The sequence below is a fragment of the Poecilia reticulata genome, chromosome 5 (genome assembly GCF_904066995.2).
Source record: "Poecilia reticulata chromosome 5, P_reticulata-male-v2, whole genome shotgun sequence".
Taxonomy (NCBI): domain Eukaryota; kingdom Metazoa; phylum Chordata; class Actinopteri; order Cyprinodontiformes; family Poeciliidae; genus Poecilia; species Poecilia reticulata.
The window spans coordinates 7,118,543-7,133,321 of record NC_088834.1 but is presented as its reverse complement, the minus strand read 5'-3'; the positions used below and the strand labels follow the sequence as shown (position 1 = coordinate 7,133,321).

At 36.8% G+C, this 14,779-nt stretch overlaps 1 protein-coding gene across 7 annotated transcripts in view; it reads right to left on the bottom strand.

Annotated features, from left to right (window-relative positions):
- ephb2b (eph receptor B2b) overlaps positions 1–14,779 on the bottom strand; it is a 135,006-nt gene that overhangs the window by 69,002 nt on the left and 51,225 nt on the right. For all 7 annotated transcript variants that reach the window (XM_008409112.3, XM_008409113.3, XM_008409114.3 and 4 more), the window contains exon 3: positions 7,484–8,168. In XM_008409112.3, coding sequence (XP_008407334.2) covers positions 7,484–8,168 — 685 coding nt within the window. The remainder of the gene's footprint in view (positions 1–7,483; positions 8,169–14,779) is intronic.

Below are 14,779 nucleotides of genomic sequence, written 5' to 3'. Positions count from 1 at the left end.
CTTGGCAATACTTCCCAGTAAAGCTGCAAGATTTTTAACAATGAAAGAAAAATTAGACAAACATTTATTTTATTTTTTTTACAAAAGAGTGGTAGAGATATTTGTCAAGGTCAATGGATTTAATATAAAGACAAATGTAAAACCATACACAATTTTCAATTCAAAAAGAGAGAGGTCAGTCAACGAAAAGAAAACAAATTTAACAAATTTTACTTCCTATTAAATGTGGTTTTATTCCCCATGCTATGTAGTATGGAACTTACCAAAGCACAATTAAAAGCTTACATTAGTTAAGGTCAAAATTGTATTGAATTGTACATTTGATTTTAGAGGAGTCAGCACACACAGTGTTGTGTGTCTCAGCACACAACACTCTGAACTCATTTCAGTCAAGAGTATCGTTTTCCTCTATTCTCAGTTTTATGACTCTAATCTAAGCCAAAAGCACACAACAAAAGACATCATAATTTTCCAAGTGCTGACTGACTTAAAAAAAAAAAAAAAAAAAAAAAAAACAAGGTCACTGATCCCCAGAAGGGATTCCTCTCCTTAACAGTCTGTCTGATTGTTTTCTATTTTTTATCTAGGCAGATGCTTGAGTCATCAGCCTTTCCTAGCTAAGAAAGATTCCTCTAGAATGAGCTATGGCATCGAAAAGAGTACACAGAGATATTGTGAAAAATCCCTGGCCTTGTCCCTGGTGAGAAATTGGAGGCCGGCGCAGAAGGATATGTATCCAGTATACTTCTATATTCCAGGACAATCTGCTCAAGGCAGATTTATCATTCTAAAAATCATAAGTTCTCAGAATTGTCAAACCGCTATGCTTTTGTGGATACACACCAGACATCTGACTGCTGTCTATTGGGTTACGACTGAGATGTGTATAGGTGTTACAACAAAGAACCAGACCCACAGGAAGATTCCTCACCAAATGCAATGACCAGTAATGTGGAGGAAGGCACAGGGATTATATGAGGTCAAACAGACTGAATCTGAGATGCAAAAGATGGTGTTGGATAATGAGGAATGTGACAGAGGGGCATGTGGAGCAGAGCCTAACATGTGCAGAAACATCTGGAAAACGTTTACAGGCTTAAAGGCCACGATCTCCGAGTTCGGCAAGATTCAAAGAAATCGCAGGACACATTATCACTTCGACGGATGATGGATGTGCTGTGAAAAATAGAATGGAAAGTATATGTATCAGTATGCTTTATGCAGTCAATTTACAGTAGGCCAATAAATCTTGTGAGGTCGTTCAACTTTAAATTAATATTCATGTGAGCAAAAAACATATACAGAACTAAAAACCTGCAGAAACTGGAATCCTGCAGAACCATGCGAAGACTTGTTCATCGGTGTGTCTTTAACTCAGGCAACATAAGTCTTAAAACAGATCAGAGAAGTGAACAGAGCACAATAGAAAAACGAAAAATATTTCACTGCATGATAAGTTGTGTTGTAAAATAGAATCTTGTGCATCTTAAAAAGTGGAGCATCTGCTTCAACATTTTTTAAAGAACGGGAGCAAAGTTATGCTTTTGTTTCCCGTTTTTGGACACGGGAAAACTTAACTATTATAATGATAGATTTCTTCATGGAACCTTTGATTAGCATGTAAGCTTTTTGTGGGTGACAGGTTAGAGGATAAACTAGCCAGCTACATTTTAGTTGCACCCTCCTGTGCATCCTTAGTAGGTGGTGAGATGGCTGGGTTTTGGAAGTTGGTGATGTAGGCGCTAGGATTGGTGTAGTAATGTAATTTTCCAAATATGCTCCCCCATTTTCAACTGAAATACTAAGATGAAACATATAAGTCAGTTTACAGATATAGGGGTTGAGTGGTTTTTCATTGTGAATAATAGTTTGCCATTGGTTACATTTGCTTATTTGGTGGAGGATGTTTTCAGATATTTTGCTCCAGAGAATGAAATAAAGAGTCTACACAAGTTAGCAATAGATCTTTACAAAATTTATTAATAACTCTCGATTTCTCCCTGGCAGCTTTATGAACAAACTGACACCTCTTTGAGCTTACATCCTACATTGCTTACAGGCCAAAGTCTGTATCGAATACACATCACATCACTAGAGCTAAATGAAAAGATTAGTAATGGAAATCAAAAGATGTTGCCTATGATGCGGCTAATAAGTCATGTTAGTTGTGCTGCCATTTAACAAGCAAATGTTGCTGTAATGAATATCTGCTCAGGCTCTAATTTGTATTCCTTATGCTTAACTGTGACTCTTCCAACAGCAGTTGAGCAAGCCATCTATCAACAAGAGTAAGTGTGGCTCCTACTTATAATGTTGTCTGGATGCTTACGGTGTTTAAAAAGTGTTTACATTATAGCCTTTTTCTCCTCTGTTGCTGCTTTGGTCTCGCTGTTACCAAACCTCAATGCAAATCTTTTTTTTATCTCCTTACACAATACACAATGCAATGAACAGCCTGGTAGGGGTGTGTTTGTTTGGGTTTTCTTTGTGTCTTATTCCAGCATGAAAGGCAGACATCAGTGGGGTTGTTCCCCACTTGCACTGTTAGTAAATTAGTGTTGCCATTAAAGACAGCAGTGGCAGGGGAAATAAAAGCAGTGGTGTGAATTTGTCTGTGCTACACTGATTTCCAGCCCTAAACTCTCTCCAGACCAGGAAGCTGCAATAATTGGGATTCTGACAGTATGTTATGGGGATTCATTTCCTGCTTTTGCCTGCTCCCTCCTCCCTCTTCTTTCTCATGTAATCATGTCTGCACTGCTCCTTCCTATGCACTAGATCCCCTAACTCATCTCGTCTACGGCCACGTTTGATTCGAGAATTTAAGACTTTTCTCTTTACCCAATTGCTTTGTTTGCAACAACAGAGACCTTACTTGACAATACTTGTTAGAACAGATGCCTTCCTCACCAGGAGACAATTTACTGTTTACAATTTATTTATTAAAAATAGGGTCAATGTACAATATACATTAAACTCAGGTTGTAGATCAGGTGATAATTTCCACATGTCCCAGAGACATTTAAGGTCTCGTCTTGTTCCAAATTCACCTTGAGATAGTTATCATCCATGTGACATAAAGATAGCCAAGTAACATTTCACACAATTATTTAATTTACTTGAAAATGTTCATTATGAAATATTTATAATTATGAAGATAGGAATTTGTCCAAACGAAAATAAAAGACAAAAGGGTATTGAGTCAAAATCTCACTAAAAGCATAAGTTGACATGAATATGTAAAGTCATGAAATCAATTTTAATTCCTTTTGACTGCAGTAAATGGCTCCAGATCAATTAATCAATTCACCAAACTGCATCACCCTTTTGTACCAACAAATTGTGTTGTTTCCTACTAGTTCTGTGAACAATCCATCTCCCCATACTTTGGGCTGAAATTAGTGAATCCTTTTATTTCTTTTTCTGGAGTCCTTTATTTTAATGGATTAAGACATTAAATGGTGATAAAATTATTCACATCATGTGAATAATGTAATTAAATTATTATCTAAAACATTACCTTAATTCTCATTTATAAAAACTGACTAACAATAACCATGCTGGTAGATATTTTTTGGAGCGGGTCAACCACCTTTCCTACAATTGACAATGAGCATAATGTATAAAATTAGTTGGAATAAGTTATCAAAACCAGTTAATAACAAGACTGCAGACACAAAATGACAGAAAGCTAAATGACCAACATTCTAATCCCTGGAGGTGTGATGTTGTACCAACCTCCCAAAATGTTAGCCGCAGATTCTTTAAGTCAGTTGCAGAGTTGAACGTACATGAATTTGACTTGTTTGTGCAGCACATTCTGCAGATGCTAGACTGAATTGAGTTCTGAGGAATTTAGAGGGCAAGTCAACAACTCAAAGTGGTTGTTGTGCTGCTCCAAATCTTTGTTAGCCAATTTTTCTTTATGTTAGAGAACACTGTCTTACTCAAAGAGGCCATAGTCACCATGAAATTATTTTCTGTGTGTATGTTCAAAGTAACATTCACATGAGAAATACTCACTTTTACCACCAGAACATTGCAATGGATGAATGGATAGACGCTGTGCCTTCAAAACCACAGAAGATGTCATTGGAGATACCATTGTCAGACTTATTGAAATCCTTAAATTTATTTCTGTTTCCTGCTTATTACACATCAGCTTTGGGGAAAAAAATATTAATGTGAATAAACCACACATATTACACCTACTGACAGGTACCACGAGGAAGAAAATCATCAGAGTTTTTACATTTCACCTGTCAGTGGTGATAATGTTATGTGTAATCAGTGTGGGTGTAAATATGTCACAACATCTGTCTCAATTTGACAAAAGTTAATCTGATAATCTCTACCTTTAAAGTCATGTTCACCTCTCTATGCCGCCCTCACAATATGAGCTATACAAATTTATCTTTAGCTCCCGTCAGCTAGATCTTAGAAAGCTAAGCAAACAACAGCGTATTTGTCACTACGCTTTCCCCACAGCCTCCCCAACACATGCAACCAAGAAATGAATCAAATTGTTATCTCTGTGGCAGTTTATCTACTTCCAAACTTTTATTGCTCAATAACATGAGACACACTCCCACAGTTGAGACCCTTGAACTCACAATAGCATGGGGTTAGATGATCAGATTACATTGAAAGACACACATGGGCATTGTTAAGGGAGTTTGCAATTCCACCCATGAACATGGCTCTCGTTGTGCCCCAATGAGGGGAATGCTTTTCAATCTGGAGAAACCGGCAAGAGCAAAGAAAACCTGATGTGACACTGTGGTGAACCATCTCCTCAAGACTCTGAGGGGAAATTAGATCTGTCTTTTTAGGACTGTCTCTGCTGAAAGGCCTTTGCATGGTTCCTTGCATTCACTGCAGTTCTTAGAGAGGAAACTTAATCTCACTTGTAAGACAATTGCAGTGAAAAAGACCTTTGCAATTTACTGTAAGCACCACCTTATGCTGTCAATATTTTGACAGATTTCTTGACAGCATAATTATTTGTCAGAATCCCTGCCAGCGGTTTAATTGTTACATGCGTAATTACATGTTTAGTTGGAAAGATGTTGGAAGAGAGGGTTTGTTGTACAAAACAGTGTCTGAGTCTTGATTCCTCTGTGAGTTGGTGGGGCAGCCTAATTCCATAATGAAAGAGGATATCTTACAAACCCTTTGATGGCACTTCTCGTAAATCAATTCATTACCCCATAATATTGGCAGGCAAGGCACATCTTTCACAGATCAATTTATTATCCAAGCTCTTGCAGCTGAAAGGCAGTGGTTGACCACAGCTTCAAAAGCTGATATCAGTTTTCTGTCTTTAGGAAGCTGACTGGAGAGCAGACAAGCTATGCCTTCCATCAAAAAGAGGTTTCTAACAATGGAGAAACCACCAGAATAATATCAGTGTTACTGTGTTGTATTTTCTTTCAATAAACTTCACAATCATTTATCCTGAGATTTAGAACTATTTGCATGGTGTAAAAAAATGTCCTGCATTACATTTTGCATTAGAGATTGTATGTTCCTGTTTAAAGCTTTCATATTCAGTTACTACATTAAATGTTCAAAATGGGCAATAATGATGAAATTCTATTTTCAAGTATTTATTTCTTGTAATTAGAAATTGTTCATTTCTTTTTTGTTTTATGTTTTTGTAGACCATAATACAGTCAAATTGTATGAGCATGAAGTGACCTCATCTCTTATGTATTCCGATTTAATTACAGTATATCCTCCAATCACAACTCACTTTTTGGCCAATCAATTACCCTTACATTTGGTGGCAAAGAGAAGTCAGTGGATCAGAAAGTAATCCAATTTCTAGTCATATTACAACACTTAAAACTGAATCAATAATAAAAAAAAAAACTTTTAAACATCAGCAATAAATCTAATACCACTGTGTCATTATTGGATCTTAGTGTTGAGTTTAACACAGATGATCGTAGCACGCTAATTGATGGACTGGAAAATAGATGGGATTATCCAGTAGTGTATTAGATTAGTTAAGATCTTATTTGGCAGGCCAGAATTACTTTGTACCATTTGCAATTTGCAAATCTGAGCAAACACATATGAATTTCTCACAGCTCCATTCTTGGGCGACTTTTATGCAATGTGTGTTTTGGTGTTATTTTCTTAATGTATTTCTTGTTTTTAATATAAATGTTTTTATTTCCCTTTATTTTTCTTTATAAGGCATTTTAAATACCCTTGTTTTAAAATGGTGCTTTACAAATAAACTTGTGTGGCCAAGTTTGAAAGATGAAAGGAAAGTAGAAACCTCCATCTTTAAATTCGCCACATTCGCAATGAATTTCATATACATAAATATATATATATATAAAAATAAAAACATTATGAATGCTTCATGCACTTCCTATCTATTTTTAAATGCTTCTTACTGGCCTATGTTCCTTAAGAAGATGCTTGTCTCGGCCCTTATTAGTAGTCATTGAGCTTGCCCAGCAGTGTTTGTAAGGCTGCACCCATCCCATTTCCCTCCCAGCATACAGACTCCGGGGAAGTGCTGTAATTACAGACTCACATATGAGAGGCAGGAATAAACCGATCAGAAGCACAGGTGGGTGGTTTGAGGTTCTTGGACGGATCAGCAGGACTCCAGTCTGCAAGCTATGCATGTCGTGCTGCGCCGAGTGATCAAGATTTCCAACAACAATGGCCAAATACCACCTGCCAGACTACGGATAGGGCAGGGTGCAGGTAAATGTTGGGTGCATCGATGTTTTGAAAAGCTTGATCAATTCTCCTTTGAGGGATTCCAATTTACAGAAATGTGGCCAGTTTTGAAAAAATAAAAAAAATCTCTTTGTCCTGTTATATAAGTAGAGGCACTTCACCAGCATTTTGACAAATTAAATGTCTTTTTTCTGTCTGTTTTGTTGATGAGAAAGGACATATTGGTGAAAAACAAAACAAAAAATGGGTAATTTTATTATTTTGAAAGAAATATTTGTCTTTGAGTTAAAAAAAATGCATATATGTAGTTTGAATAGTTGAATTGAAAATTATTCTTTAATTACACTTTAAAAAGTGGTAGTTTTAACTGCTCATTTCATACTATAAAATGAGCAGTGACTGGAACTCCCAGTCACAGCTATCTAATTTTGTCATGGTCAGGAAGCATTATTCCCACAAAACTTTTAAGAATAATCAAAATACGTCATATACCAGAATATTTATATTGGAAAATAAATAGGAGATCAATGTACCTTGTTATGGAAATGTGTTGATGGCTTCAGTTAAACTCTCCATAAAACGTATACCTTTCATCAATTTTTTTATGAATGACCTTATATTTTACTCAAAATAAATTTTCAATACTGTATATTGAACTGCCACACATAGTCATTGCATAAATAAAATCCTTGTGCTTCGGGATCACTCCGTTATAGTGGAAAATCACAGTGATTCGCTGGACTTAAAAGGATGCTAACATAAAAAAGCCACCACATACCTCTACAAACGGTTCCATTTTCCACAGCCTCATTCCCAGCTTTGCACATGCAGCGCCCAATGGGTACCATCCATTCTCCATCACCATTGCAGTAAAGCTTTATGGGAACATCCACCTCTTCTGCATTAGGGATACAAACTCCCCTTGCAGCCACCAGCGAGGTGCTCTCTGCTCCAGACAGAGTCTCCTGGAACAGTGCCCCATTAGTGATGATTCGAGGACACTTTCTGTAGAAGACTCGGACTGCGATGAGTGACATGCAGCCGCCGTAGTCCTGAAAGGCCAAGTAAAAGCCGTTTTTCGACACGGGGCCAAAGCTTCGCACCTCCGTATTAATCTTCATCACTCTTCCTCCAAGGTCCACCTGCGAGAAGCTCTCATCTGCCGCAATGGTGTCAACCTTGATCCAGGGGTTTTCCATCCATGCCGGGGACGTTCTGGTGGCTGTGTCAGAATCTGATTCATAGTAATATAGATTAAACGTTTCTTTACAGGAGCCTGGGACATTTGGGATGCTACTGCAGTCCCTAACAGAGAATTTCATCTCCACGTGGATCCGCTGTGCACCACGACGTCTGATGTATTTTGTCCGTACCCAGTTGTTCTGATTGCTGTCGAAGACATTACAGACCTGGTACGTCCTGATGGTATTCATGTGTTCATCGTAGCCGCTCACCTCCTCCCACTGTGGAAGGGGACAGAAAAACAGCAGATAAATATTTTTCTTGTGGTTAAGTTGGGCTGTAGCACTAAACTTGTGGAAGACAAATAGTGCTCTGTAATTGAGGGAAACAGTTATTCTGATTAATTTAATTAAGTCTAATTGAGTATTAAAGCACTGGCTGGGTTGCATGTTTCTTATTAATGTAAACTGTCTTAAAGTACCGGTAATGCAATTTCTCTAGTGATTAGCAAGTATTTTTTCATGGAGACTTTGTAATAAAGTTGATTACTGCCGCTAATCAGCTTACAGTAATATTATGATCAAATTGATTACATGGCGATGACAAATAAAAGTCTTCTGAAAACTCAATCTGCAAGGATGCATTTGATACTTTTAAGAGATTATGTGACAAGCAGCATTTTCTACAATTTCCAATCAGAACAGAGTGCATACAATATAGCGGTAAGTGGTTTAGTAAGCCACACACACACACACACACACACACACACACACACACAAAAAAAAAAAAAAATATATATATATATATATATATATTTATTTATTTTATTTTTTTCTTACAAATTCTTTATCGGTGTCATGTAATGTTGCAAATTCCTGCAAGCCATAATCAGCAAACCTTTATAAATTATTTAAATGCAACACAGATGATAAATCATAATTTATGTTGTATGAGTTATTCTTTTAGAACTGAATGTAGCTGTTCAATGCTATTCTAGAGAACTTTCCTATATTGACGCACTTGCAAAGAGTATTCCAGAGAATATTCTTTACTTATATTCTTTACTTGTAAAGAATATTCAAGAGAATATTCTTCATTCCAGAGAATAAAGAATATTATGGAGAGAATAAATACATGAATGAATACATATCCAAGAGAATATACGCCTCGTCATTTTGAGTTCACACTTTGACTGTCCTCTTCAGATGAAACCTCTGCCTTGGCCATGGATCAGAACAGCTTTAAACGCTGTGCTCTCCAACCACCACTGCAGGTCACGACCTCTACCTAAGCATTTCGGCCAAGTGAAAAGAAAAAAAAATTCTGTTCTCATCCACTGAACAACTTTGCATCTGCACTGCAGATTCTACTTTCTCTCCCCCCTTCACTCTTCACTTCACAGCTGATATAATTTCTCAAATTAGTGCCCACTTAGTGAGGACTTTGACAGATTTTGACGGGCTGGGAGAAGAAAGTCACCCCTCTTGTTACAAACGCGCATTCTATCAAACACTTTGACTAATTAGAACAGCTTTAGTTCTTAAATCCCATGTCCCTCTTAATTATGGCTACCGTGATGCTTGGTTTGACCTAGACCTTTATAACAGCCAGGCTAAACACAGATATCTAATGCAACAATAGAAACTAAAGTTGTGTTTTTTTTTTTGTTTTTTGTCAATTTTAAGTCTTTTTACCTGGCAAGTATAACTTAAAAAAAATGACAAAATATTAATTGTTTTTAAAGTTGCCTTTCTATAAGACTTACCTGATATACACAATATACACTATACATCCATTGAAAGAAGGGTAGCTAGAAAAACTGCTGAGCAAAACAATTTGAATTTTCACATTTGTTTAAAAACAGCTGTCTCCCTAAGGGTCATCACTGCGGCGTTCAGGACAAAGACATGGTTGCATGTTTATTTTGCCAGTTTAGAATGCTGGGGCTTAAGGGTAAGACAGTCTTTTGCCCACTACTGACAGACATCATCGTCACAGGTCATGAGCTGCCATTGACCTTCCTACTTGTTGAAGAGCAGTGGGGAAGCCGTGGGCCAATTAAATGGGAGCAGACAGGCTGTTCTGATGAGCACAGAGCGTTGAACAATTGCAGTTTAATAAAATGAATGTGAAGACAGGTGGGGGTGGCTACTAATGAGGGATGCAGGAGAGGGGAAACTCTAGAAAAAAAGTGTTGGCAGTAATGTGGGGGGAAGGGTTGAGTTGAACAAAAAAAAAAGGAGACCCCAAACAAAATGTGTTTTGATGAAGGGCCTCCTTTTGTCCTGTCATGGCCTTTTTGCCCTCCTTTCATCACAGCTAGTGGAGGGAAGCAAATGGGGCATAATAAGAACCTAACGATCAAGCACAGAGTGTGAAATTAGAAGAAACGTCTTCATTTTCACAGCTTTTTTACCCTGGCTCTAATCAAGAGGGCTCTAAAAGGGTGGTCATGTGTTTTAACTGCAGCAGGTGGAGGTAACAATGGTGTTGGATGTCAAGATAGATTAGCTAGATGGAAAGAGGTTGCCTCAGATAACGATGGACATGAAAACACAAGGTTATTATTGTGCGGAAATCCTGTTTTATTTGGCAAGATGATTTTATGTCCCTGAGCTTTCTTATGTGGATAAGATGTGAATGAATTTCTTTTTTAATTGATCAGGATCACTGGGAAATTTTTCCAGGGTCAATACGCAATGTCTTTTTTCCAAGCTATAACTACTTCATCAAGCCTATTAACAAGGAAATGAGTTTTCATGCTGCACATGCATTACTGAACAAAGGATCACACTTTTGTGATGAAAGCTAAATGGTGTGAAACAGAATGCCCGACTAACTCCAGACAAAAGCATTCTGTTTTGTGCGTTAATTGCTCATGTTTATGATCTGAGTCCAACATTTCTGGACTGCGTGGTTCACAAAAATTAAGTCCAATACTTGGACATAATCCCTCTGGGGTTTAATAAAGTATATTCATTCATTCATATACAAAATACTTCCTTGTGTATTATTACAAGCATACAAAATCAATTCTAATATATATTTTTAGATTTGGAAAAATACACCAATTTAACAAATGTCGGATGGACCATCAAGACGCTTGAAAAATACATACCAAAAATAGGACTGCCATTGTAATGTATGCATTATTAACAAAACTATTTACAGGTTCACTCACCGGCATGCTCAAGAACCAGCAATCAATTTTTCTTCACATCAGCAATATAGACATGATAGATCAGTAGAGTAAAGGACTCTCAGTGTAATATTGATTTAGATGGTTGGGTGGAAAATAGGAATTGCAGAGACTTGCAGGGACTACAGCACTGTATGTAGAGCTGCTTTCATTTAGAGTTACATAAAATGCTGCAGTTTAGTGATGCTCACTATGATTATGGTTCAGAATCAATATCACTTGATCAACTCCAGGAGAAAGTACAACTTAACTGCAAAGTATATGAGTGAATGACAACATCAGTCTTTCATTGGTAAAGCTAAGAGCATTATGTAGTCTGGAATTACATCTACAGCATAAGTTTCAAGAAATACATTGTTCGAAATGCATAATAGGTAAAATAACAACACTCTTATATAAAAGATTTAGTCTGGCATTTAGTAATTACAAAATCTTCAGGTTAAGAACGTTTCAAATTTGAATCACAGTTGCCTAAAAATGTTGCAAATTATAACCAGCTACCTCTGTTCAGAGCTTGAAGACAGGGATTGAATTAACAACATCTTAATATAGACATGTTTTTTATGTGGCAATATTAAGATTAAAGTTGGAAATGCAGCATGCATCAGTATTTTAAGTTTTCCTTAAGGGCCATGAGTCAAAGACTGTCTGATTGGAATGGTTTGTATTTTGTTTCTTGTAGAATATTCTGCACTGAATCTTGACTAGCACAACACTGACATACACAACCAACAATTCAAATAAACACATGATATGCAAGTCAGCAAACAAACATATGTAATCAAATATTTAAAAGTACTCTTCATCCTTCATGCAGAAGATTGTGGGCCTTACTGCTAATCTATATTTCATAGGAGTTGAACCATGAATTCAACTCATATGAGAAAACTGGCATGTTAAGTGGTATTTTACTGATTTTTGGAATCAGTACATTTGTAAAACAAGTATAAGTACTAGTTCAATTAAAATCAGTGCAATGAGAACATTTTCAGAAATCCAAAATGTTTTAAAGAATTTATAATAATTTTAAAATAACTCATCCCGGTTTGAACAGTCCATAAATAGGAGTTTCCATATCTGTCTCATTCAAGGGTGGCCTTAATGTGAAAAAAATCAAATAAAATACTTTTTTATGTTTTCACAAACAGAATTAAGGTAACTTGAATATTTTAGTTATTCATACATTGTGTGCACAGTAATTAATAAAGTGAAACTTTTCCCATGATCCCAATACAGTCACATGTGCTTTTGCAATGTCAATAGGACCACAGAAAGTGTTAAGAAAATGTGCTCAGAAAAACAAACATGAAGCTACCAGAAACCAATTCTTCTTCACTGTTTTCATATTTGAAAACTGCAACCTACCTCAAGTACACAGAAATACAATGTGTTCAGTTTTTCAGAAATACCACAGGTAAGGAAAGATGAAACTAGCCAACTTCTGATGAAGACACATAAATGGAAATGTCAAGACTGAATCAAAAACATTACTTCAAAACAGATTTTTTAATGGTTTTATGGAATTATGAGATTAGTAAACCACTGGGCATGTAGTTGAATCAGCAAGAGGCAGAGAGCAGCACTTTAACTCAGATGTCAGTAAGGTTGAGGTGGGGTACTGGCATGGGTTGGTATTCTACTGCATGGCTACCCATTACAGTTTATGAAGATAACAATAATGTCCTGGTCTCCCTCCTCACCTGACCTAAACCCTTTTTGAGAGTTTGCAGGTCCTTATCCCTATGTAGTCGCTACTCGCCACCCGGCGTACAAGCATGTGACGCATTAATAAGGCTTCGTAATAACAGACGACATACAGAGTTTTCATTTAGACTCTGTTGGACAGCATGGACTTCAAACTTTATAAAAGTGGTGTTTTTATATTGGTTTTGTTGTTATTTACTTCAAAATAAAGCCAGAAATAAGATTGATGATTTCCGCCTTATTTTGTGGGGTCTAAATGTACCACATTTCGAAACAACCAATGAAAATGTGTTGACGGTCTGTTGCTAGGTAGAACGGAGACACGCGGAAAGAGACGAGGGGGCCGGGGGGATTTGGATACGGCAAGAGACTAGGGTGCAGCGATGCTGGGGATTTTACTGAGTGTTTCGATGGGTTTTTTAGACTATAAGTGTGTTAGTTAGAGTTTGTGGTGTGTGTAGGGTTAGTAGTAGTTTAGCTAGCTATCGCTACATGGCTTCATAGCGAGCGCTGACGCACAGAGAAGAGAGACTGGGATGGCCAGTTAGACCTCGACTGCAAAGGGTTATTAAATGGGAGATCCACAATGAAGGAAATCAGAACACCTCTGAACAATGTGTAGGACGTGGTGGTTCCTGCTACAGATAACATGAATGTCATCACCTAAAGAAACTGAAACCATGAATGGAAGGCTTGTGATTGTTATTGAAAAAAGGATAGCCATATTGGACGGTGATATTTTTTCTGATGTCAGAAATGTGTTTTCTTTTATTATTTGAGATATTTATGTTTCATGTTAAATATTTACTTTAACATTGGCCATTTGAAATGCCTTGCTGCTGAAATGTGCTATACAAATAAAATTTGATTGATTGATTGAACATGAAAACCATAAAACATAATATTTTCCATTCAGCTGCGTCATGAGTCTGCACAGTATGTGTTGTCCAATAATTTTGAACACATAACTAATGCCCAAAGAAATCCAAAACTTCTCTCTTACTTTCATAAATATTCATGTCTATTCCTATTCTCCGAATTTGGACAGGCTCTACCTCGATTAATGCTAATCTTTAATAGCGCGACTGACATTTTTGATATACTATTACTGAATTTTTGAAAATATCTTTTTGGTTCAACTCGCCCTACAGGCTTTCCCTAACTACGTCAGACTGATACTGAATTTCCTGATGGTTAATCAGGTAAAATTGTATAAATCAAAACTGCTTAGCACTCCTCAAGACAGACAAAGAAATATCCCGATGTTTAAATATCACAAGATTTATTTGCACTATTTTTCTGTAAATCTTGTTTGCTTCTACAAAATTCTTCCAAATGAGAAAAGACATAAAGATTTAATGCTCAGTTCAAGGGCAAACTGTACGTATCAGGAATTTGTGTTAACCTTCACGGAATTAACACCGCCACAAAGGCAACTAAAAACTACATGAAAACAATACCAAACCCCACAAATTGTGTAACGCTGATATCGCCTTTCAAGGATGGACTGAACACAAAACAGAAGCAGAAAACTCTGTGTCTGGTGGCATTACAAATGCCCTTGAAAAGATTTCATGCAGAAAGCAATGCCATTAAGTTGTCGAGAATTTTCCTTTTCTTGCACATCTGGAAGACAGTAACAACCAACATGCAGACGGTCAGGAAGTTTGTTGGCTGCATCACGTAGGCCACAAATTCATTCTTCATGGACACTGTCTTCAACAGCCAGTCAGATTTGTGATAAATACTTGTATTTCTTCCCAGTGAACAAACTCTAAAGGGCTATTCTTTGCCATATCATGAATTCAATACTTTGCGAAGCACTTAAAAATCCTATTTTCTAGTTCTATAACAGTAAATTCAATAACCAAAAATATTTTTTAGGAAAAAAACACACATCAGTCAAGCAATGGAATGCATACACTGTCAGAACAATCAAACATTTAATGTTTTCATTGTTTTCACACAACATAAACCTTGTATTTATCA